The sequence below is a fragment of the Tenebrio molitor genome, chromosome 1, assembly GCF_963966145.1.
Source record: "Tenebrio molitor chromosome 1, icTenMoli1.1, whole genome shotgun sequence".
Classification (NCBI taxonomy): Eukaryota; Metazoa; Arthropoda; class Insecta; order Coleoptera; family Tenebrionidae; genus Tenebrio; species Tenebrio molitor.
In genome coordinates, this window is record NC_091046.1 from 22,451,048 (window position 1) to 22,475,466 (window position 24,419).

The following is a 24,419-nucleotide window of genomic DNA, read 5'->3' on the forward strand; positions in this document are numbered from 1 at the left end:
TTGGGAAACATGTCTATCTGGTGAGCCGAGGAGCAGTGGGAAAAACAACAAATTTAGAATTTCTGGAAGAATGAAGCGCAAAGAAAAGTTAAATGCGGTGTATAAACACAAACTATGTTTATATTTAAAATCATTGAACGAATTGTCTAGTTTGATAAATATGTATGAAATGAGAAAAACCATGGAAAATTTAAAATTTAACTAATGAATAAATGTTTAAGATAATGTAAGATGTTCTTCATTTATGTATCATTTTGTGTATAAAATGTTATCAAGTTTTACCACATTGCTCAATTTTTTGGGCAAGATATGAATTACCTGTCTCGGGGGAAAATGCCTACACAAGTGGGCACGTGCAGAGCGTTACATTTGATGACAACGTGAAGCCTGTACTATTGAAAGGAGTTGTGCAAGCCAGCATGAAGAAGAGGGCATACAGTGTGGAAACCACTTATGGAATAAATTCAGTAATTTCAAAACTAATGACATTTGTCAAAAACGCTGAAACAGGTCGATTTTTATTTCTCATGGTGCTTATTTTGAGTTGCTTCACTTGTTCATGACGTCATCCATTTTTGAGCTATGATGTCATCACCATTTTTTTTAAATGACAACACTGACTTTTTTCTTCTTTTTCTGATAGACCTTACTACTACCTAAACGATTAATGAAAAAAATTGGTACCTTAGATAACAATTTTTTTGAGAAAATGACAAATTTTATTTCAAAAATTTAATTTAATTTTTAATGTAAAAATTTTAATTGACCTTAAACAGAAACAAACAAACATCTAAGGTTAACAATGAAATGTAACGCAAATGTTGAAATTATCCCCCGCCAACTTTTGGCACTGTACACCGCGCTCAATAGTGTCAGGGCTGATTTGTTCCATTTCAGCGCGAATTCTCTGTCATAAATCTTCTAAATTGTTTGGTCTATTAAAGTAAACCTTTGATTTTAAATAACCACATAGAAAAAATAATAAGTACGTTAAAAATTAAATTAAATTTTTGAAATAAAATTTGTTATTTTCTTGAAAAAATTGTTATGTAAGGTACCAATTTTTTTCATTCATCGTTTAGGTAGTAGGAAGGTCTATCAGAAAGAGAAGAAAAAAGTGGAGGTTGTCATTTAAAAACATTGGTAATGACGTCATAGCTCAAAAATGGATGACGTCATGAACAAGAGAAGTAACTTAAAATAAGCATTATTAAAAACAAAAATCGACCTGTTTCAGCGTTTTCGGCAAATGTCATTAGTAGGGCCCGGATTTTAGGCAAAATGGACTATTTTTATTTTTTAAGGCACATGTATGAAACTTGTCTATAAATGATTTCTGGCTTAATTAGAGTAATTAGAGCCATATTTGATTCTGCCTATTCGGCCTAAAATGCCCTTTAAATACCTATTTTACCTTTTAACTGCCTGAACATGCCTAAAATGACCAAAAATCAATTTCATTTTTGCGGTTTTTTCCCAATTTTCGAATTCTGGGAAGTTTACGGTATTGAAAATGTAAAAGTGGTACCTCAATAAAATTTACAATGCTTTATGATTTTAAAATTTAAGGAGATGTAATTACTGAAATGTACAAAGTGCAGTACAATACAGGAATTACTTTTTCGCTTTTACGGTTGGGACCATGATGTCAGCGGTAAATACTCCGACAATACCTAAGTACCACAAACCATTAGACTGGACTGGCATAAATTACAGAGTTTATCTGTTTGCCTCTGTTCGAAGGGGTGCAGGTATACGCGGTCTAATGTTTTCTGATACTTAGGTATTGTTAGAAGCTTTAACGTTTATAAAATGGTCCTTGCCATAAAAACGAAAATTAAAATCCCGAAGTGAAACAATAAGAGAAACCTTAAGGGTGTCATTTTCTAAAAATTTAAGAAATATAAAATTAACCATCTCCTCTGAAATTTGGTGGGAGACGTAAATATAAGCATTACAAATTTGTCATTTCTCGTTTACTTTATCTCCGTGCAGTGGTCGTGTTTCTTGTGAACCTGTTTAAAGTGAACATAATGCCGAAACAAAAAATTAGTTTACGCGAAAAAATATTACAGTGGACAAGCAAGAAAGATTTATATGAAATAAAATCAACCCGAGAAATGTTTTGTAAAGCTTGTGGTAAACTGGTAAGTTAAGCATAATTAAAAATATGTCATTTTATATTTTTTACTTATTTGAAAATTTTATTTTTTGTAGTTTATATGCGAAAAAAAATGTCACTTGCAACAGCATGAGCAAACGGCCATCCATAAAGAGAACATTATGACACCGCTTCGGCAAACGTTGCTGACACAGAACTTGGAGGAATCGGCAAATAGTACATTCAATATGGAACTTTGTAACGTCTTTTTAGCTGCCAATATACCATGGCACAAACTACAAAATCCTGCGTTTCAGAATTTTCTGACAAAATATTGTGGTAGAAAAATTCCGGATGAGTCTACTTTACGGAAAAATTATTTACCAAAATGCTACAAAGATGTATGAACATACTATCTTTTAATATTTAATTTAAAATTATTTTCACTTTTAGACTATTGACCGCATTCGGAATGAGCTGGATCCTTTTAACATATGGGTTTCAGTTGACGAAACAACAGATGCACTTGGGCGATATGTGGCGAATTGTCTGGTTGGGAAACTTTCAGAAGATGAACCTGGAAAATCTTATCTTTTGGCGTCTAAACAATTAGAAAGAACAAATCATGAGACAATAGCTAGATTCGTAAATCAATCTTTAGGTAAGGGTTTTTCACTTTTTTAAATTTATTTTGATTTAAAATTTCTATGCGTAGAAATCTTGTGGAGTACCAGAGTTGTTGCTGAAAAGTTTCTTTTGTTTGTAACGGATGGAGCACCATATATGATAAAATCTGGTAGACACCTTAAGGTGTTTTATCCAAAAATTGTGCATGTCACATGCTTAGCGCATGCTTTAAATCTAGTGGCTGAAAAAATTCGCTATCAATATGAAGATGTGGATAATTTAATTTCGAACGTGAAAAAAATTTTCGTTAAGGCACCTTTGAGAGTTGAAATGTACAAAGAAAAACTAAAAGAAATGCCACTGCCTCCACAGCCAATTTTAACACGATGGGGAACATGGCTTCAGGCTGCTATGTTTTACAGCGAACACTTTGATTCCATTAAAGAAGTAAGTATATAAAAGATAAGCAAATTAATTGATTGTTAAACTGTTTTTAACTACTCACAGGTTGTCATGTCCTTTGATGGAAGTTCTGCTGTTGCTATTCAAAAAGCACAGTCTATAATGAAGAAACCCGGAATAAAAAACCAATTAATTTATGTTCGCAGTAATTTTAAAATAATCTGCGAAAGTATTACTCAATTGGAAAAAAATGGGTTACCTTTAACCGATTCAATCAAAATTGTTGAAAACGTATTTACCTCCCTAAAAAAATCTCCAGGCCCTGTAGCAGCAGTAGCATTAAAAAAACTTGAAGATGTTACTGAAAAAAATTCTGGATACAAATTTCTTCTAGAATTGGCAAGAATTTTTAGAGGTGAAGATGTGCCGGAACATGACACCAAAATGGAAGAAATTTATTACAAATTTGCGCCCATTACCTCTTGCGAGGTAGAAAGAAGTTTTTCAAAATATAAGTCCATTTTGGTGGATAACCGACAATGTTTTAAAGTAGAAAATTTAGAGCAATATCTTGTATGCAATGTAAATACGTAACAATGTAAATAACTAACAAACTTGTAGTATTGTATATTAATTAATAAAAAATAATTAGTAAATATCTTGTTGTGTGTACCTACTTAAAACTTTAAAAACACATTTTTTAATTTAATTAACCACAACTTTAAGGACCTAGTATGGCTTATTTTCAGTTTTTAAGGGACTATTTGCAGTAGTTTAAGGGACTATTTTAGGCACCTATTTCCGACTTTTTAATTGCCTAAAATCCGGGCCCTAGTCATTAGTTTTGAAATTACTGAATTTATTCCATAAGTAATTTCCACACTGTATAATGTTGAGGTAAGATATTTTATTAAGTTAGTTTTACGTCAGTTGCAATTTTTCTGTGCTCAACAATAGGTGGCTTACAACCCCAGAGAAGGTGTTAAAAAGGCTTATTGCACCTGTACACGAGGTGAAGTAACCTGCCATCACAAAATATGGCTGCACTGCTGTATCATGGACATTATAACATAAGTGCTACGGATACTGCATGTCAGTGGAAAATTGTACAGACTTCACCTGACACAGCACAACCTGTGAAACTCAGTGACCTTTTCACAAGAAAAAACCAAAATTATCGGTCCACTAAACGGGATCTGAGTGCTTCAGAAATTGCAACTTTTGCACAAGCTTTGGGTCCCAGCAATGTTGTAGGTTTTTCTTGGTTGCTAAGGGCTGAACCCACTGTAGACGCTGCTACAAGAATACCAAACATCGAAGATATAATTTTCAGCGAGAAATATCTGGCTGCAATGGATAAACATTTATCTTGGAACGGAGCCAGGTATCAAAAGAGACAATTTTGGAAATTGAGAAGCTGACAAGGGGGCAACATTTAAATTCCAATTGGCATCTATCAAGAAAACATAGGTTGACAGCTAGTAAATTTGGACTAGTTTTAAGTGCCTGTCGGCGGAATAGATATCCTCCTTCCTTGCTAAAAAAACCTCATGGAAAGTTACAGTTTGGAATTACTAGGTCCAACAACACGTGATGTAAAAACCACGTAATAATTATTACAATTTTATTCACGTAGAAAGAGAATTAAATATGAATGCATGGTTAACCCATAAATCCGAAATTTCGATTGGTTCAATCTGATCATGTGTTCAGTTAATTTCGCATTTGATTACGATTAACTTAATTTCGCTTTAATAAATCGGCCCTAGGCTAGGTAAACTAAACAAAATCGAGAGACGATAGACGAGACGAGAGTGGTTTTGTGATCGAGTATCGATCGAGTGCCCAGATGATGGGTAATAAATATTTGCAATTTGCAAATTGTCTGTTTCTCACGTTCGGAACCGACTGTTCTCACATAATATAATAAAATAATAATAATAAAAATGCTGCGTGGGAATCTGCACTCTGCACTGCATTATTTATTTTATTTACAATTACACATTACACTGTCGCGTGTCGCCACTTTGATGGACGTCAAGCGATAAAATTCATTTAATTGTGGCAATTCTTGTTTTTTTTTCTTTGGAGCTGATTCTCGTTATTTTGGTTTCAAAGAACAATCGTTTCCTAATCTTAAAACTCCAAACTCAAAACAAAGTAATAATTAGAGTCTGGATTTTAGGTAAAATGGACTAGGTACTTTTATTTTTAAGGCACATGTATGAAACTTGTCTATAAATGATTTCTGGCTTAATTAAAATAATTATAACCACATTTAATTCTGTCTAATCGGACTAAAATGTCCTTTATTAAACGTCTATTTTACTTTTTCTCTGCCTGACCTGAACATGTCTAAAATGATCAAAAATTCGATTTTATATGTTTATTCCCACGATTTTTCCCAATATTCAAATTCTGAGAATTTGTTGTGTAAAAGTGGTTGAAAAGATGAAGCGAATAACATCTGTTTGTAATTTAGTTAAAGAAATGGTCCAACCGGCAGACCGGCACGTTGTGCACCGGAAAAATAGCAAGAGTAGATGGGTACCTCAATAAAATTTACAACACATTATGATTGATTGTGAGAGACTGAGAGAGATGTTATTACGAAAATGTGCAAAAATGTGCAACGTGTAGTAAAATAGTCATTTCCTTGTAGAAATATAAGATTAACCACGCCCTTTGAAATTTAGTGGGAAACGTACATATAGTGTAACGGGCTAAAGCGCCCCATTTTTGGCAAAAAATCCCAAAGTCGTGATTTTTGTGTTGAGGGTTCCTTTGCGCTACGTGCTGAAAAACAGTTTTGACAATTGAAACAATTGTTTAAAATACTCATTTCCGGCAATTCGATGGATACTTGATATAATCACACCATCAACCTCTTTCATTTCCGCATTTTTTTTCTTAAAGTTCCTCATCTTCATCGCCCTGTGGTGAAGGGCTGAAGAATATCGCCACCCTTTGTGATTTAGGGGAAGTAAGAGTCTTCCGAAAGTCAGAACCAAATTCCACAGTCACCTACGGAAACAGCTTTACTAGCAGGGTAGTTTAGCCACCTTGTTCCTTTCAACTTTACCCTGGTAGCCCACGCTCGGGCACCGTGAGCCTCAATTTGAGTGCCTTCGTTCCTTCGTGCCGCGAACTAGTCCGTGGGCGAAACTAGTTCAATTTAAATGCCCATTGTCCTCTACGTGTGACTCAGCGAGCAAAGGTTTGCTGATTTCTCCATTTTCCATCAATTTCATTAAACTAAACCTCATTTCCTTGTTTATTTTGGTCTGTCAACTGTCTTCTCTCATAAAAATCCAACACCCCACTTTTCCTGCGACCGCAGCATACGGCAGTACACCATTGGCCCACTCAATTTCACGTCGAATTAACAAAAACACCGAGTTAATAAAAGGGAGAGATAAGAGATTTTTGCTCTCTTCCCGTTTTGCGTGTACACCAAGCTTGTTTACGTGGTGAACGTACCGTCGAATTACCGTCAAGTGCCGCAAAAGGGAAGAAGCTGCTATAATCTCGCTGCCGCAGTCGAGAAATCCACGACTGGACATCTCGCAGAACAAATTCCCGAAAGGCCAGAGTAAAAGCTCAGGTGAGACCTCCAACCTTCTTATCGTCGACCTGCCGTCTTTTTTTCTTCAGCTGGGTAACTTTCTATTGTCTTCCCCAGGCTTTTTTTTTCCTATCTCGTCAATCTCGCAAATTATCTTCGACCTACCGCAAAATAACGCCTTCGTGTCCCGGACTCTCCAGAGGCAAGTCCGTGTCCCACAGGAGCTACCGCCGGATCCTTGAGGCGAGCAACTCACAACGCTCCGCGCAGGCGCATCCACCCCCGCCAAAAGCCACCCTTACCGGAGTCCCGGACTCCAGCTTCCGGCAGCGACCACCACCGCAGCAACTACGGTCAGAGCTTTTCATTCTTTGCGGAAAATTACCATCAGGAACGGACGCTTTGTTCCGTTAATCTGCTACCTAGTTGACGCGCAAGTGCGCTGGATTTTTATAAAACAACTTGCGAAAAAAATTGTGAAGGGCTAGCTACTACGCGTGATTGTTCGCTCGGACCAGTCAAGTATTTTTCGAGTAAATCAACGCCCTGTACGACACGTGGCCACGCGCTCCAATATAGGACAATTTCTCGGGTCAAAAACCGAATTAAATTTAATTTTTACTTTCAAATGGTAGCGGCTTGCTAAGTTAACTCAATTTTATTTTTACAACTCCAATTACAAATCAAAGTACTTTTTTCATGTTCATTTTTCCATTTTTTATCAATACACGTTTTTTTCTATGCGTTTGTATCATTGAGTTGCCGGAATTTTCCTCTGAGGTTTTCGGATTTGGACCCAGAGTCAAAATTTTAAACTTTTTTTCAACCAAATCCGTGGCGCCCTATTTTTGTCGAAAAGGAACCCCCCAATACAAGAATTGCTCTACGACTGATGCCGAGGCAGTGGACCATCCCCTCAGGTAGGTTTATAGCAATACAAAATTGAAAATTGCCATTTCTCCTTTGAGTTTTGTTGAGTTTTGAGTTGTTTGTCGTTTCCTCGTTTCCGTTTGCTAATTTGCTTTATCTTTTAAACCGTGCAATGCAGTGGCGAGTCGCGAGTGGCCGTCTTTTTGTAAACTGTTAAGAGTTAAGTGACAATTAGTGACTAAGACTGTTAAGTTAAGTAAGAACACAAGGATTTGTAAACTGGTAAGTTATCCATAATTAAAAATATGCAATTTATTTTTTTTTTTTAATTTAAAAAAAATATTTTTTTTATTAGAATAATTATTTTTTTTTAAATTTAAAACATATTTTAAATTTTGTTTTATTTATTTTTTGTAGTTTATATAAAAAAAATAGTTATCAAATAGACTAGTTTGTTAATGAAGGCGATTAATAATTAATAATCGAAGCACGAACGAGGGATAGAGAGTATGTTTTTAATAGTTGAGATTATTAATCGTCCATTAATAAACGAGTTGATTGTACCATTTTTTCGTTGACGGCTTTTTTTTTGGTGACAAAATTTGAAATTAATACCAAATCACAACCAACTTCATCTTTTTCATCGCATCTGTAAAGATGAGACGTTATAAAATACCTTCATCCTTTTTTTTGTCCTCCAGGTAGGCCATTTTTAAATTTTTCAGCACTTTTTATTTATTTTTCCACAAAGTCGAGATCTTTACGAAAAAACGTATACCTATGTAATATAAATATCAAAATACAATCACAATCACAAAAACAGTTACTTAATGAAAAAGAGTGTATTAATGACGTCTATTAATACATAATTTTTTAGACAAAATAATTCATTAATATTAAAATTAACAAACGGTCAACGAAAATAGTATATTATGCAACAAGATTTATAAACGGCACTTTAGACACGCGTTTTATGTTATAGTGCATTCATTTTAAATGTTGGGTTTTGTAATAAAACTTGCCTGCTTTGACACTTGTCCGAAACTCAGTGAATCTAAAACTGTGTTCAATATATTCGGGTCCAAAATTAAAGAATGGTGGGATCGAGATCAACTTTTAGAAGACCAAGTGAAACCATTAACATTTGTTGCCAATACTGGTGAATCATCTAGTGAATTTGATTCAGATGACGATTAATTTTTTATTTGTTTACGTATTTTATTATTTATTTTTTACTTACTTTAAAAGATACATGTAATGGATACTTTACTAATTACTCTTATTTCTTTATTAAGTAATCTTATTTGTCAAATACATTATTTAAAATCAACAATCTCTTTACATTTTTTTGGTCACTGATCACAAAATGTGTTTTAATTTTTTTTTACTTGTGAATATTTTAACGTCTCTTTCTTTTGCTCCTCGATAAGATGGTGAAAGTACGACGTGGTACCAGTTTTATATGAACAGAGGGATTCCTACTTTACGGTACCGATTCAATGAAAATTTGCCGCTTTCGTAATTTATGGTCTTTTGAGTTTACAACTTTACCCAACGTTTAAAATGAATGCCCTATAGGCACGACCGAAGCGTAGCGGAGCGAGTGTTTAATAAACAAGTGTCTAGAGAAGTTTATAAACGAGTTGAATACTATACTTTTTCTACGAACAAATTAACAAATGGAACACACAAACGAAACAAGCAACTTTTTTATTAAACGTTAATTTAAACATACAAACTAAATGAACATACCAAATAGGAATATATATATTTCTCAGGATACAAACTGTTGGTGGCTTCAGGTCCATATTTGAAAAATACAACGAATTATTCCACTGCAATGACGTTTTCTTTCACGCCGGATGCAAAACTGATAAACGTCAAAATACCAACTTGATCTAGAGCTAAATATGTCCAAAAAATTCAAGCCGTGTTTAAAGAAACTTCGAGCGTGTTTAATATCCCGAAAACGCCCGAATGGACACCAAGTTGTGACTAATGAACAATCGTTTTTAAAGTGACGTTTTGTACACTATTTGTCAGTGCAAAATGTGACACTTTAGAGAAGGAAGTAGAAAAAAGTATTTAATGTACAATAACTCTAGTGATCTAAAATGGCTTATTTTCAGATTTTGAAGAACTATTTTATACATAGGTACTACTTCAGTAAGTGCGGCTGTAGGTCGAACTGTTGAAATCAGAAACAGGCGCAGGTACACATTAATCGACATTAATCAGTAAGTTCGATAAGTACGTTACCTATCTAAAACAATAGAATTATAAATAACATTGCTTTTAGTGCCTCCTTACCCTCAATACAGTCAAAAGTATAGAACAGAATGGGAAAAAATGCCAGAACTAAAAGACTGGTTAACTCCATGTACTGTGGATATAAACAAAGCCTACTGTAAATTTTGTAAAGCCACATTAAATGCAAGACTACCAGATTTAAAGAAGCATGTGAAAACAATGAAGCACATCAATGCAGCCAAACCCTTTTCCTGTGCAAGACAACAAAAAATTATGTGTCCACTATTAGTGAGCAACAGCGAAAAGAAGCCACATTATGCCTGTATGTAACAATGCATACATCGATCAGGTGTGTGGATCATTTGAGTGACCTACATAAAGAAGATTCTTCTACGAGTATATCATTACGTCGATCTAAATGCACGAATGTAATAAAAAATGTTATTGGACCTCATTTTATGAGAACATTGTCGTCAGATATTGATGGGTATTATAGCCTAATTATTGACGAATCCACAGACATCAGTGTATTGAAGATGTTAGGAATTGCCATTCGATATTACAGCAAAGAGCAGCAAAGGATTATTTGTACTTTTCTAAATTTGGTACACATTCAAGATGGCACAGCTGATGTTATAGTTGACGGCATTAAAGAAACACTGAAAACATTTAAATTAAAAGAAGATGTTCCTGATTTAGTAATGGTAAAGTGTGTATGCCATTCGTTACAGCTTGCAGTGTCTGTACAGACTACGCGAACCGAGCATGTAATGTAATGCTCGTCGCAAAATTGGTGCCACGAACAGCCGACGAACCGAGCGCGCAACGAACAGCTTCTATACTCCGTTCACTGATAGATCGCACGGCTTTTCACAGACACAGAGACGAGTGTCTATGCTGCAAAAAGTCGAATAGCGCACATAACATTTGTTTATCATTAATACATACTCGAAGAATAAATAATTCAACTTCATTCAGATTCACAGCTGTAATTCTGTTAACAACATCATAGGCGTAGGAAAACTACTGGCGGGATGGAGAGTGCACGTTTCTCAGGTCCTCTCGGGCTGTTGATGTTGCTATGGAAACTTTAAAAAACGCTCGTTTTTGAAAGTTGGATTTATACACACTGAGGCGTGCTTTAATTAAGTAAAATAGGTTACCAATAAAAAAAAATATAACCATCACGGGTGCTGTGCCCGTATTTCGGCGATGGTCAGAATAAAATGGATGCCCGTTTTGGGGCCGATTTCTAATTTTACCTGAAAAGGTAGGAGGTTACAAAGAAGGGATTCGTCGCTAAAGTGTGCTTTCAAAATAAAATTTTCATTCTCCCGCGAACGTACAAGTAGTATCTTTTTTCGAGATTTTCGGTCCTATCATTGTCAATAATTTGTCAAAGTCTGTAGGAGACATTTTTGTAAAATTTTTATAATGTCCACTGACACGTTGAAGTTTTAAATCTTGCATAAGTTCATTAGGTACCGACGCGTTTTCTATAGAGTTCGGTTCGCCACCAACGTCGCCGCTTCTTCTCTTTTTTAATCATACATATTGCACCCATCGTAAAATTAAAAAAAAAGACAAAGCCATAACTGCACATCTTCGGCGAAAGTAGGTAGAATGTTGGTTGTTTTTTAGTTTTGGTACCGAAAATAGACTCCGTGTCATAAAAAAAAAACGAATTATAGTTTAAAAAAATTAAATTATAATCGAAGGTAAAATAACAAGACCTATTTTTTTTATCAGATTTAACAAATTAGGTCGCGTTATTTTTGGCAAGACTAATTCCAGAATTCAAACTTTAACGTTAATTATTTATTTTTAATACTGACAGTTATTAAAAACACAATTATTAAAAACAATTTGGGAATCTGACAGGCGTAACAGGCAATTTTATTCGTTTTTGACAGAAGACAGACTAGGAAGACGATTTATCCGCGATAACATTTTTGATTGGATGAAAGCAAGCACTGAACACGCACGTTTGATGTAGGTATGTGGGAATTAATCTGTAGTAATATAACAATAATTGACTTAAACATCGGATTGATTTGCGAAGCTGATGGCATGCTCCATCTCGACTTATGCATTTTTACAACAAATTGACACAATTCGCATTATTGTAGAAAATGTGAAACTTATTTATTATTTATTGTAAAGAGTTGCTTTCAAAAATAATAACCTATTTATTTTGTTCGGCATAAATGAAATGCATAAAAAACTACAGTGTTTCATTTGACAATCAAGACCAAGGGACAAAAACTAATGGTAACTGAAATTGTTGGAGATTAGATTTATGAGTTTATGACTCTTTGTCGAGATGCGTTTGTGAATGGCGCTTTGTGTTCGTCAGAAAACCGACACTGAGCGGAGCACTGCGAACCGTTCGTGGCGCGCATGCGCTCTCGAGGTTCACAGCTTCGCCGTCCAAATCAGACGAACCCTTCCTTGTAGTTTATTTAAAGAGTGTAGTAAGTTATGGTATGTATTTAATAAAATGTATGGATCACCATATTTGTAAGACAGCCTAACAAATTAATGAGTAAATGTTATAATCAACAGCAACTTCGCTCCTACCTTTTCAGGTAAAATTAGAAATCGGCCCCAAAATGGGCATTCAGTTATTCTGACGGACAAGCACCCGTGATGCTTAATAATATTTTTGCATCATCGGAACTATTAATAAATAGATAAAATTTTCTTTTTAATTTATTAAATTGTTTGATTTTTCCAAAGAAGGCATTTTTTACATTTTTCATACTAGTTTATGGCCCATTGCTCTGCGCGCGATGCCAAATCTAAACAATAATTTCTTATTTTATTACTTACCGTCTTTTGATAAGTAAACATGTTCATGAAATCGGTAAACACGTTAAACAAATTTCTGAACTAACAATATTTGCGTTAATACTTACCTGCCTTAAATTGAGATTGCACATTAAAAACGCGTATTCTTTTTGGAGATTTTTGGGTCCTATTTTGGTTAGTAAATTCTCACCGTCTGTGGGAGACATTCTATTAAAAATTTTATGCTGTCCGCTAATATGTTGGAACTTTAAATCTTTATAAAGTTCGTCGAGCCTTTTTCTCTTTTTTCATCAGATTCCACATAATTCTTATTGTATCACTACACAGAATTAAAGCTAACGGTTTTTCGGTATCACTCTTATCACATACAGGTCGCTAAAAAGTATAGATACAGCTAAATATTTTCAAAACGGTTTAGCAGAGCTCGTTGAAATTTGGCACACAGCTAGAAGTGTTTAAATTCTATAGGCTGATATTTTTTTTCAATTTTATAACATCTTTTATTTTGAAGATACAAAGCCAACTTGATTTTTTTTAAATGGCACGAGAGGTCAAATTTAACACCGTTAAAAAGAATATTTTTTTGTGAATCCAGTGATGTAGCACATGCATATCTCAATTTACTCGAAACTTTATAAAAAAATTATCGAATTAATAAAATTTGAAAAAATTTGACCTTTGGAATGTTTTTTTAGCCATTGTTAATTTTTTGCCGCCTGCACTTTGGCCAAAAAATTAATAAAAGTAAATAATAAGTGTAGAAGTAAGACATTTAACAGAAACAGATACATTTTAATAAAAAAGATAAAAAGTTTAAACCCGAAATACATAATTTTTAAGCAAAAAAAAAATTTTCAAAATGGCGGCGATGTGGGCATGTGTTACATCACTGAATTCACAAAAAAGACTCTTTTCAAAAATATTACATTTAAGTTCCCCGTGCCATTTAAAAAAAGCCAAGTTAGCCTTGCATCTTTAAAATAAATGACGTTAAAAAATTTAAAAAACTATCCAAATGATAAAATTTAAACACTTCTAGCTGTGTGCCAAATTTCAATGAGCTCTGCTAAACCGTTCTGAAAATATTTAGCTTAATCCATTCTTTTTAGCGACCCTGTATAATGTAGCTGTAATGACACGCAACCTCGGAACTATCGAACTGAACTGAGACGATTATAAAAAAAAATCACTTATAAACATAACGCACTGAAACATACAAAACTCTCCATCCCGCCAGTAGTTATCCTATGCCTATGATGTTGTTTACAGAATTACAGCTGTGACTCTAAATGAAGTTTCAGTACAGGTATTTTCAATAATTGTTATAAACTGTTGTTGGAATTATTTATTCTTCGAGTATTAATGATATAGCAAATGTTATAATGTGTAAACACTCGTCTCTGTGTCTGTAAAAAAGCGTGCAATCTATCATCAGTGGACAGAGTATAGCTGTTCGTTGCGCGCTCGGTTCGTCGGCTGTTCGTGGCACCAATTTTGCGACGAGCATTACATTACATGTTACATTACATGCTCGGTTCGCGTAGTCTGTACGCGCCCTTTTAGATCAGTGGAATTCTCTAAAAGCTAATTTCGATATCGCGCGTACTAAAGAAAATTGTACCCGGCAGAACTTCTATTTAACATGTTTTCTGATGTTAATAATAAGATATATTTATATTTATTTATGATATAGTTCAGTTGGTTCAGAAAACAAATAAAATATTTGAGTCCAGGTCAGCTGATCCTACAAAGTTACTACAAGATTTAAAACAGCTCTACGTCAATATTGTTTCAAAAATAGTGACGCCAGGTAGATTACATAGATTGATTTATTGAATGACAACTTTGAAAATTATATAGATCCCAATCCTTACTTAGGTTTTGCTTTTGAAAATAGCTGCACACAAATATCTGCACACAAATATCTGCCACTGATAAGTCAACAATCAAATCTCGTTGTATTTCATTTCTTACACAACTGTCCAAAGAATTAAGAAACAGTTTGCCAGATAACATTAAAATCTTGGAAAAGATGAATCTTTTTGCAGTAGATCAGTGCTTAAAACACAACAAACAACCAATTACCGATGTAGTAAAAGAATTTACAAATGACGTATTTGAAATTTCAAATATTGAAAATCAATGGGGGCAAATTCACCTAGTACAGTGGCAAGAGATACAAAATACTGAAAAATTTTGGGTTGAAGTCAGTAACTATCGTGATGCATCAAACGAAAATCCATTTGATTCATTAGTTAAAGTTGCGTTTAAAGTATTATGTTTACCGCACTCAAACGCAGATATTGAAAGAGTGTTTAGTTCTATGAATCTAATAAAAAACAAGCTAAGGAATAGAATGAAATTACCTCTATTAAATAGCTTGCTAAATACATACATATTAGATTCGGATTAAAAGTTGTATAAAGTTGACTCAAGTTGCAAAAAACCACTTTGCATTTGCAACAGCACTTTTATGGCATTAGTCATTTGAAATTACTTTAAAACTGTACTTATATGGAAAATATTCAACCCAAACTATGATTTTCTGGTCCCTTTGTGCCTTTATTTGGTTCAGAAATATGAAAAAAATGCTGTTGCAAATTACAAGTGGTTTTTTGCAACTTGAGTCAACTATTGGTAAATGTTGCAATAATTTAATTTGCCAGATGAAGTGATTAAAGTTTTTGGCACCAAAGAAGTATATACGAATAGTAATAATGACTGTGACGATGATTGTGATGTAGATGAGATTGTTGGATGTCTAGAGAACTATTAATAAATGTTTTCATTTTTGCAACATTCTTATAATAAAGATATCGATAAAATTAGTGTTTTTTATTGTTTTAATTTAGAAAAATAATGAATTCTGGTACAGGCATTTTACACAACAAGCTTTGGTGATTTCTAGTGACTTTTCAAGCTTCATTTTGAGATTTTCTGTTTGACACTGTTGGCAACACTGTTAGTGCGTTTGTTGTGAGGTTAAGGGGGTTATTAAAAACACAAACCACTTATACTTGACTTGAGTGCTTTGTTAGTAAAAATGGCTAAGAGAATAAAGATAGGCAAGATTACAAAAACCAAGACGTTTAAATTTGAAATGTATACCAGGTGTCAATATTGTCAATAAAACAAACCGAAATAGGTACAATTCACAGTCTTGAAAATTTTATGTAAAATTGTTTTTTGCCAACTGTAACAGTTATTGTTGCTCACCCTGTATAATAAGTACAGTGTGGAATAAAATGATTTATAGTTTGTTTCTAAACTATATGCAGTTGTACCAGTTTATAACACGAACTACGTGTGTGTAGTATCTCCTTTCAACACATGTCAAACAAGTTAAGTTGCCTCTGCTACGTGCGCTATTAAGATGGTCGCTCTATGTATCTCACTCCCAACCGTACGATTTGAGTAACATAGAACTATTGACATGCGTCTGACTCGACGACGACGCGGCGTAAGAAATTCGAAATTAATGCACAACTGCGCATGCGCATCATCCATAATAGGAGAGTTGAATGATATTTTGATGATTTACAGCCATTATTTCGATTTATTCGATTATCAAAATAATTCGATTATGACCAACACTAGAAAATACTATAATTTCTTGACAATGGCGGTAACATAAACAACTCATTATGCCTTGCTGTCAAATGTCAAATACGGACGAACGGCATGTCGACTTCTTGATTCAAACGTGACGTCACTGCATATATTTCTGAAATGAACTATACATCTAGTTACCTTTGGAATTTTTGCACATGTAAATTTTCCTGTACCGCTCTACTTTTTTTTTAAGTGCCGAACCTGCCGAACTATTAGTTCTGTCAATAAATGTCATCAATCGAATTGACAATTGTTACAATTTACTAAATTGAATTAACAAACGTTGGTGGCCACTTTCAACACTAGCTGTGACTTGCTTTTGTTAGCTCCTTTTTAATTTCAATCTCTACTTTGCATTCATATCATCCACGATCATCCCTTCGCAATAAATCACATTTGGAATTTTGGAATATTTTGAGGTTAAGCTTTCTTTTTTTTTGTAGAGCGGCATTTCGTATTTTTACAAGGGTAATGTAAAGGTAACTAGATGTAAATCATTTTTTTGTTCGACACTGTCAGAATTTGAGAATTTTCTCCTGTGTGAACGGATTTTGATAAATTTGACAACTTGTCAAAACGAAACGTCAAGCTAATTTTAAAGATTTTTAGCGATTTGGAGGCTTTAAGGGGCTCGTCGAACAAAAAAACGTTGTATTCAACTCGTTCTTGTCTAATTTGGGCTTTTTTTGGCACTCGTGGACCTTTAAAACTCTCGTTTCACTCGAGTTTTAAACTGGTCCACTCATGCCAAAAAAAGCCAAAATTACACACGAACTCGTTAAATAAATAACTATTATTCCACACTGTATAAATTTAACTACTTACCTACTTCTAACAGATTCGTGAAGTTGCCGACAAACCCCGGAAGCAGAAGAAAGCTATACAGTCTTTAGCATTTGTGAGTGTTTAATTGTTACAGAAACAATACAATTGTTTCTTTTTAAGGTAATTGTTCACTTTAACTACTTCTGGAATTTTCGCGTTTTTTCTGGCTAAACAGCCTCAGGACGTCCTCCTACATCGTTTCCCACCAGTCAAACCTTGTGCAAATGAAAATTTTCCTTACCCTTTAGTTATACTAAGACTTGACGCGACCTTGAAACACAACGAGAGAAAAAAAAGGCATTTGCACAAGGTTTGAATGGTGGGACACGATCTAGGAGGACGCCCTGAGGCTGTCTAGCCAGAAAAAACGCGAACATTCCAGAAGTAGTTAAAGTGAACAATTACCCTTTTTAATGTTATAGTTTCATACTATATTTACTTAAAGTGTCATTTACTTAGAAGGTGGAAATAAAATGCACCTAAAGAGTGGCCTATCCGAATTGTGTGGTGGCCATTTCACATCGACTTGTTATTATCGGCGCGGACGACGGTTTGTTGTTAGCTTAAAATACGTCTCAGACTGTTTACAATGGCAACATCTTCATCCAAAAAACTTGGTATCAAGAGCAAAGTGATACACAGTCAAGGGCAAGAAATAATTTCCAACATATGTATTAAATTTTATGAAGGAGGAAGCTACTATAATTCCGTTGGCAAATTTCAAAGCAAGGCTTATTGCAGCTACGAAAATATCCGAAAGTTCGTATCGGCGGATTGTCAAGGAGGCCGCAGACGTTGCATCAGGTGCAGTTCCTTGTTTTTCGACACCAGGTAAAAACAGAAAACGTGACTGTCCCAAAAGCAAACTGTGTGATGGGGAAATTGAGACTATTCGTTCAATTATACACAACTTTTATATAATTGAAAAAAGCAGCCAACATTGAAAGGTTTGTAGTTCTACTTTAAAAAACGATCACTACAAAATTGTGTTTTTTTGTGTAGGGATTCTCAAAAAGATCCAAGACTCTGGGTTGTCATTTGGTGGAGGTCTAACAACACTTTCACGAGTACTTAAGAAGATGGGATTTCGGTAATCTTTCGTAATGTTGACTTGTATGCAGTAACAAATAAAAATATTTATTTGCAGTTGGAAAACAATGGCAGACAAAAGGAAAATTTTACTAGAGTCCTATGACATACGTGCCAAACGGATTCAATATTTAAAGGAGTTGCAACGTTATGTTCATGAGGAAAGACCAATTGTCTATACTGGTGAATCCTACATCCATAGCTTCCATTCACAATCAAAAAGTTGGACAGATGATAGTCTATTGGGATTGAAAAAGCCAATTTCCAAAGGAAAACGTTTAATTATGGTCCATGCAGGTTCAAAAGCAGGATTTGTACCCAATGCACTTCTAATGTTTCCTTCAGGTACCTATTAAAAAACGTGTGTTTATGACGTGTATTAAAAAATTATTTTTTCTCCCTACCGGTTAGAAATGTAGGCTGTGGATACCTCATTTGAGGTGAGAAAATTCAACTTTCTCGCTAAGGTAAGAAAGTTAATCATGAAATGTTTATGGTAAAACTGTACCAAAATACAAATGTCAAAAGTGTCAAAAGTGAAATAAGTTATTGATAAATGAAAGCCAATTCAATGAAGTAAGTTGGTAGGTCAATCATATAATCTGGAAAATAAACAGATAAGCTAGGTAGGTAGATTACTTTACCCTGTTTATATCAAATTTTCGAACAAACCTCAAATCTTCAAATGCGATGACAAGTTAATTAAACAAATAACACAGCCTACTATTCAATTCTCAAAATTTTCGTTTTAATCACGAATATAACCATCTTTTTGACTTTTTTCAACAAAGTTGTACCGGTAGGGAAAAAAATTGCATTCAAACCTTGTTAAGAAAGTGTCCTTGCAGACCTTAGGCACTTACAAACCTCGTCTACGACTCGGTTTATAATCTTTGCCTGCGGTCTGCAAGAAACCACTTTCTTACCTTGGTTTGAAATATACTATTTCAAGGGTCTAAATCTGGCGACTACCATGACGATATGAACTTCCAAAATTTTATTACATGGGTTAATAACCAATTGCTGCCTATCGACCAGCAACGTCTGTACTTGTAATAGATAATGCTTCCTACCACAACGTGAAAATTGAAAAAGATCCTAATACAAGAAAACAGGTGATGATTGATTGGCTGGTGGAACGAAATATAACCTGTGACACAACTCACACTAAACCAGAATTATACGGCATAATAAAAAACAACATAAAACCAGAAATCCGAGGTACAAATTAGATACACTGCTGCATGAACACGGACATAACGTATTGCGATTGCCACCCTACCGTCCGGAATTCAATCCGATTGAAAAAATATGGGCTATTGTGAAGAACTGGGTTGCTGCAAGAAACACAACTTTTAAAATGGCAGATGTGGAGGACTTGGCAAGACAAAAATTTGATTCCGTTACTAGTGAAACGAGGTCCTCAGTTTGTGAACATGTAGATAAATTGGTGATGAGTATATGGTAAAAGAACATATTATGGACCATCTTCAGCATGAAATGGAGTTTATGGAAAACAAAAGCATAGCATATGCGAGCAAAGGCTAGAAAAATTGCTAGCAAAAGCAAATGCTACCTTTTTATTAATATCATCCAATGTCTCTGTTTATTTTGCTTGATTAATTCGTATAATTCAGGCTTCGTTGTGCGTGAGTCGTGGGTAATATTCCGTCGTATCAACCAAGAAATCATTTCATTTTTTTTTTGGTAGCGGTTGTTGGGTCTTTATTTTTTTTTACGTTATGATAGGATGCATTGTCTGTCAGTAAAACAGCTTGTCGAGGTAGATTTGGCAACAGCTTGGTTCTAACCCAGGTCATAAAATTAGTGTGATTCATTTTGTCGTGATCATCTCCCGCAGCAACGTAGCTAGGATTTAAAAATAGGTGGGCCCAGAGTGGGCCACAATTTTTTTTGGGTGGGCCAACAGAATCATATAAAAGTTAAAAAAAAAAGCTCACCTAATGTAAAATAATTCTTCTATTACGATGCATTTCATCAAACTTTTTAATAATTTCGTCTGCACTTAAAGTTTTAGCGGTCGAACGTTCAATGTTTATAATAGCTAAATGGTTTAGTCTTTCGTTGGTCATCTTATTTCTAATATATGTTTTTAACCTCTTCAAACACGAAAATGTTCGTTCACAACCGGCACTGGACACTGGTATTGTAAGTGTGATCACTGTTAATTTGTAAGTTTCAGGAAATACGATTTTATAAATTTCTAATAAATCCAATAGCTGCATAATGTTCGAAATTTTAATATTTTTTTCAAGTTCATATTGTTTTATAGTTTTACAAAGAATGGTAAATTCTGCCTTTAAGCTGTCAAGTTCTATTTTATAATGTTCAGCAAGAGGTCGCACAATTTCATAACTTAAAAAGTCATCATTTTCGGGATGCAAAGCACTAGATGCATTAATGACACTTGCACATTTATTAAAACGTTCATTTATTGCCATTAAAATTAGATCAATTGTAGGAAAATACACACGCGTTTTAAATTGTCTCTGATCAATCGGCACTTCGTCTTCAATGTTTATATTTTCACTAACAACAAAATGTTCAAATCGTTTCGGCATTTTTTTTACACGAGATGTCTGCACTGCTTGGTTCGCACTTGGAATGTCAATATTATTATTTTCACAAATTTTAATTGCCTCAAAGTATATTAATAAAAATTCATCGTCACTACTCCTCATTGTTTTGAAAGTGTCTTCGGCAGATTTTAAAAGAATATTTGCTGAACTTAAATTCGACGTTACTTTTTGAAAATAATCACTTACACCTTTAAATAAATTTAAGATTTTATAATACATACACAAGTTAAAAATAAAGTTAAAGTCAATTTGATGCAACATTCCAATAGCTTCTGCGGATCGATCACTCTTGTCTGCAATTAATTTGTTTAAAAAAACTAGAATTTCTGTAACTAGAGTTTAATTGCCGAACAAGCATGAACTTGTGCGGTCCATCTTGTGTAACAAATTCTTTTTAGTTCAACAGGTTTCTTTTCAGGATTAATTTGTCGTTGAGTTTCAATAAATTGACTGTGGACTGCAGAACCAGACATAAAAACAAACAGAGTTTCCAAAAAGTCAAAAAATAATTTACCGTGAGAGAGGTTTTTGCAAATATCCACAGTGATCAGGTTTAATCTGTGATTATAGCAATGTACATATATTGCTCTAGGAACTTCGTCGCGAAAAAGTTTTTGTACACCTTTTACACGGCCACTCATTACACTAGCACCGTCATAAGTTTGGGCAATACACTTTTGCATATCCACACCACATTGGTTTAAAAGTTCTTTGATATATGATAGTAATGATTTAGCGTCCAAATTTTTTGCTGCTCTAAAACCAATAAACCTTTCATAAATTGTTCCATCTAAATAATATCGGATTACCACTGATATCTGTTCCGTCTTAGAAATGTCTTTTGTTTCATCGCACATTAGTGCAAAGCATGAGGCCCGTCTAATCTCGTCACTTATTTTATCCAATATCATTTTGGAGCAAATAAACAAAATCTCGTTTTGTACTTGAGCACTGGTGTATTTTGCATTTCTTGAAACTTCTTCAACAATTTTTTTTTTCACAACCAGATTATGCTTTGCAAACAAATCCAATAATTCCAAAAAGTTACCACGATTGGAGCTCTCCAGATTTTCTCGGTTTCCTCTTTGAGCAATATTTTGTGTTGCAGTATAAATTAGAATATCAATGACAATTGTCATATATGCTTTGTTTTCTTCTACCAATGCTCTATGAGCCTCGTTAACTTGACTCATAACCGAAGTTTCAGCGTTTGCTCTTATTTTAGAATAATTGATCCACTTTAAATGGCAATTTTTATGTTCCATGCTGACCTCATGTTTTTTGAATCCAGAATCTCTTTCCAAGGCCCTTTTCCAGTTTTTAAATCCGGTACTAACAAACACCTCAGGGGGATTAACCGAGAAATGTCTGCACACAAAACAAAACGCGGCGTCACATAATACACTGTATTCTAACCAAGTTGGATAGAGTTTGTACCAAGCGCTGCTGAACTGTCTTTGTTTATTACCAAATTTTGTACGAGGAAATAATATTAATTCGGGTTGTTTGGGTTCATCTTCAGGACTTTGGGAAAGATCAGCTGGTCCAGGTGACTTTTTAGTGTTAACATCCTTTTCTGCATTTGAGGTAGCGCTATACTCGTTCCCACGACGTAACCATTCGGTAAATTCGATTGATTCTGATTTTTCATCGTCGTCATCATCCAGATCGGTTTCAGATGAAAAATCATTGGCAATAGAATCGTCACCCGAATCAAAATCAGAATCAGATTTTAATTTTACTTCAGTTATTACGGGACATTCTACTGGAATCGTACTCGTACGAGAAGTCGATGGTTGTTGTAATTCATCTTGAACTGGACTTTCATCATCACTAATTTTTTGCTTCTTACCAGAAGAAAAATAGTCGTGCAGAGTTCGCTTACCACTCATTTTTCAAGAAAATTTTAAACAACGAATAAGACTACGAAGAAAAGCGCGCCGTAACCGAGTTACTTCTCAATATTCGACTACACTAAGACTAAAAGACGAAAAGAGTCTTAGTCATTGACCATAAAGATAAATATAATACAAACTTCGTGGAACCATTTCATAAAACTGCAAATTCGACAGTACGTAATCGGAACCAACTTTTGTTGAGCCGAATTAGTCAGCCTCGATAAGGAAGAAATGAAATCGGATACCAACTACTTAATACATTTGTGTGCGGTAGATTCTTGCATATTATTGCAATTTGTTAAAGTTATCACACTTTTATCGTAAATGACTAATTAGTTTATTTTTCTTTCAAAACTTCCATGTGTATCTTAAGTTTTCCGAAGTGGGCACACGGGTGGGCCTCAAAATTTTGGGGTGGGCCAGGCCCACCCTGGCCCACCTATAGCTACGTGGCTGATCTCCCGACTTAGTACCTACTTGTAATTTCAAAGAAAGATTAACCACTACGTTTATTTTTATTGGAATTTACCTAAGCGAAATATTAGCAAAGCATTCGGGATGAAACCCGCAAGAACCATTATCAGACGTTGTCCTTTGCCGATTGGCTTATTAAAACTAAATTTTGAACCATCAGTCCATGTTTTTGGCGAACAGTGGCTAGAGTGAATATACAGGGTTATTCTAAATGATTGTAGTCGAAGTAGGCCATGCCCATGTTATTACATTTTTGCCGCTTTCATGTGAACTGTCAGTTTTGTCGCTGTCACTGTCGTTTTTTAGGTGAAAAGTGCGGTGATGAGATTTTTATTTATTTTTGTTAAATTAAGAAATATTGAGTTGTTTTGCAATCAATTTTAAAAATGTTGAGTTGTCACTTATTCACATCATTTTGATGTTTTTTTATGTGGAGCGGTAACCATAAATTTTACATTCAGTTTTCACGCCTACTTCGACTAGAATAACCCTGTATTACTCGTCAGTGAAAATTATTGGACGATTTTCATTAACATATTGCTGCAACTGTTTTAAATACTGGGTGCCCCAAAATTCGCGGAACAACGTAGTAGTACGTTGTTAAGTAGTCATTAAGAGATCAGGTAAAAATGTTAAAAAAAATCAATCTTCTTGTTTGTAGAAGATATGGACCTATTCGTTACACTAAATGTGGCAACATTTAAAAACATTCTATGCATACCAATAGTCTGCAAATATTTCATTTTTGTTGTATCCATGGAAATGAGAGGGAAAATTCAAAGCCGTGTTGCCGTACCACAGATTACTTATACCAGATCGGACACTCTTGTCGGAACCTTTGATGAATTGCATTCGCCGTCAATGACCTTCACTAGCGTGGCCCTTTAAACGGGTTACTGCTGTTGTTGCCATATTGAACAATATGTCAGCGATACAGTGTTGCAATGGTCGCAGATTTAAAATAAAAAAATTAAAAAAAAAATCCTGAAGTCTAATTCCACAGGTTTATTCGAAACGTCGCGTCGGAGTGTTAAAAGACAGGTTTAAAAATATTTTTTAATCAAAATATGCTTAGACAATAGCGAGAGAAAGAGTCCTCCCTCCTTAACATTTTAAACTTATACAAGGTGTTTTCGAAGTTGAGGCGTTCCTTTTAGCATGTGATAGTATGCGTTGTTCTAAAGAGTTTTAGCCAAAATCACCTTAATAAAATGTGTACGGCAATGAAGATACAATAAGTTAATTTTTTTTAAACCGGTCCTGCTCAAATTTGCACTGATTTGTTAGAAATTAGA

General features: G+C 34.5%; 1 protein-coding gene and 1 long non-coding RNA gene across 2 annotated transcripts; both read left to right on the plus strand.

The window, feature by feature from the left end:
- Positions 1-310: 310 nt before the first annotated feature.
- On the plus strand, positions 311-3,991 carry LOC138126223 (uncharacterized). Its single transcript, XM_069041952.1, has 4 exons — positions 311-2,502; positions 2,555-2,762; positions 2,817-3,175; positions 3,236-3,991. Exons 1-4 carry the CDS (start codon positions 2,284-2,286, stop codon positions 3,722-3,724), a joined length of 1,275 nt encoding a protein of 424 aa, XP_068898053.1. The 5' UTR covers positions 311-2,283; the 3' UTR covers positions 3,725-3,991.
- A 13,745-nt stretch (positions 3,992-17,736) lies between these two features.
- On the plus strand, positions 17,737-19,145 carry LOC138122161 (uncharacterized). Its single transcript, XR_011156370.1, has 3 exons — positions 17,737-18,010; positions 18,066-18,153; positions 18,211-19,145. It is a non-coding gene; the product is annotated as an uncharacterized lncRNA (long non-coding RNA).
- Positions 19,146-24,419: the final 5,274 nt, after the last annotated feature.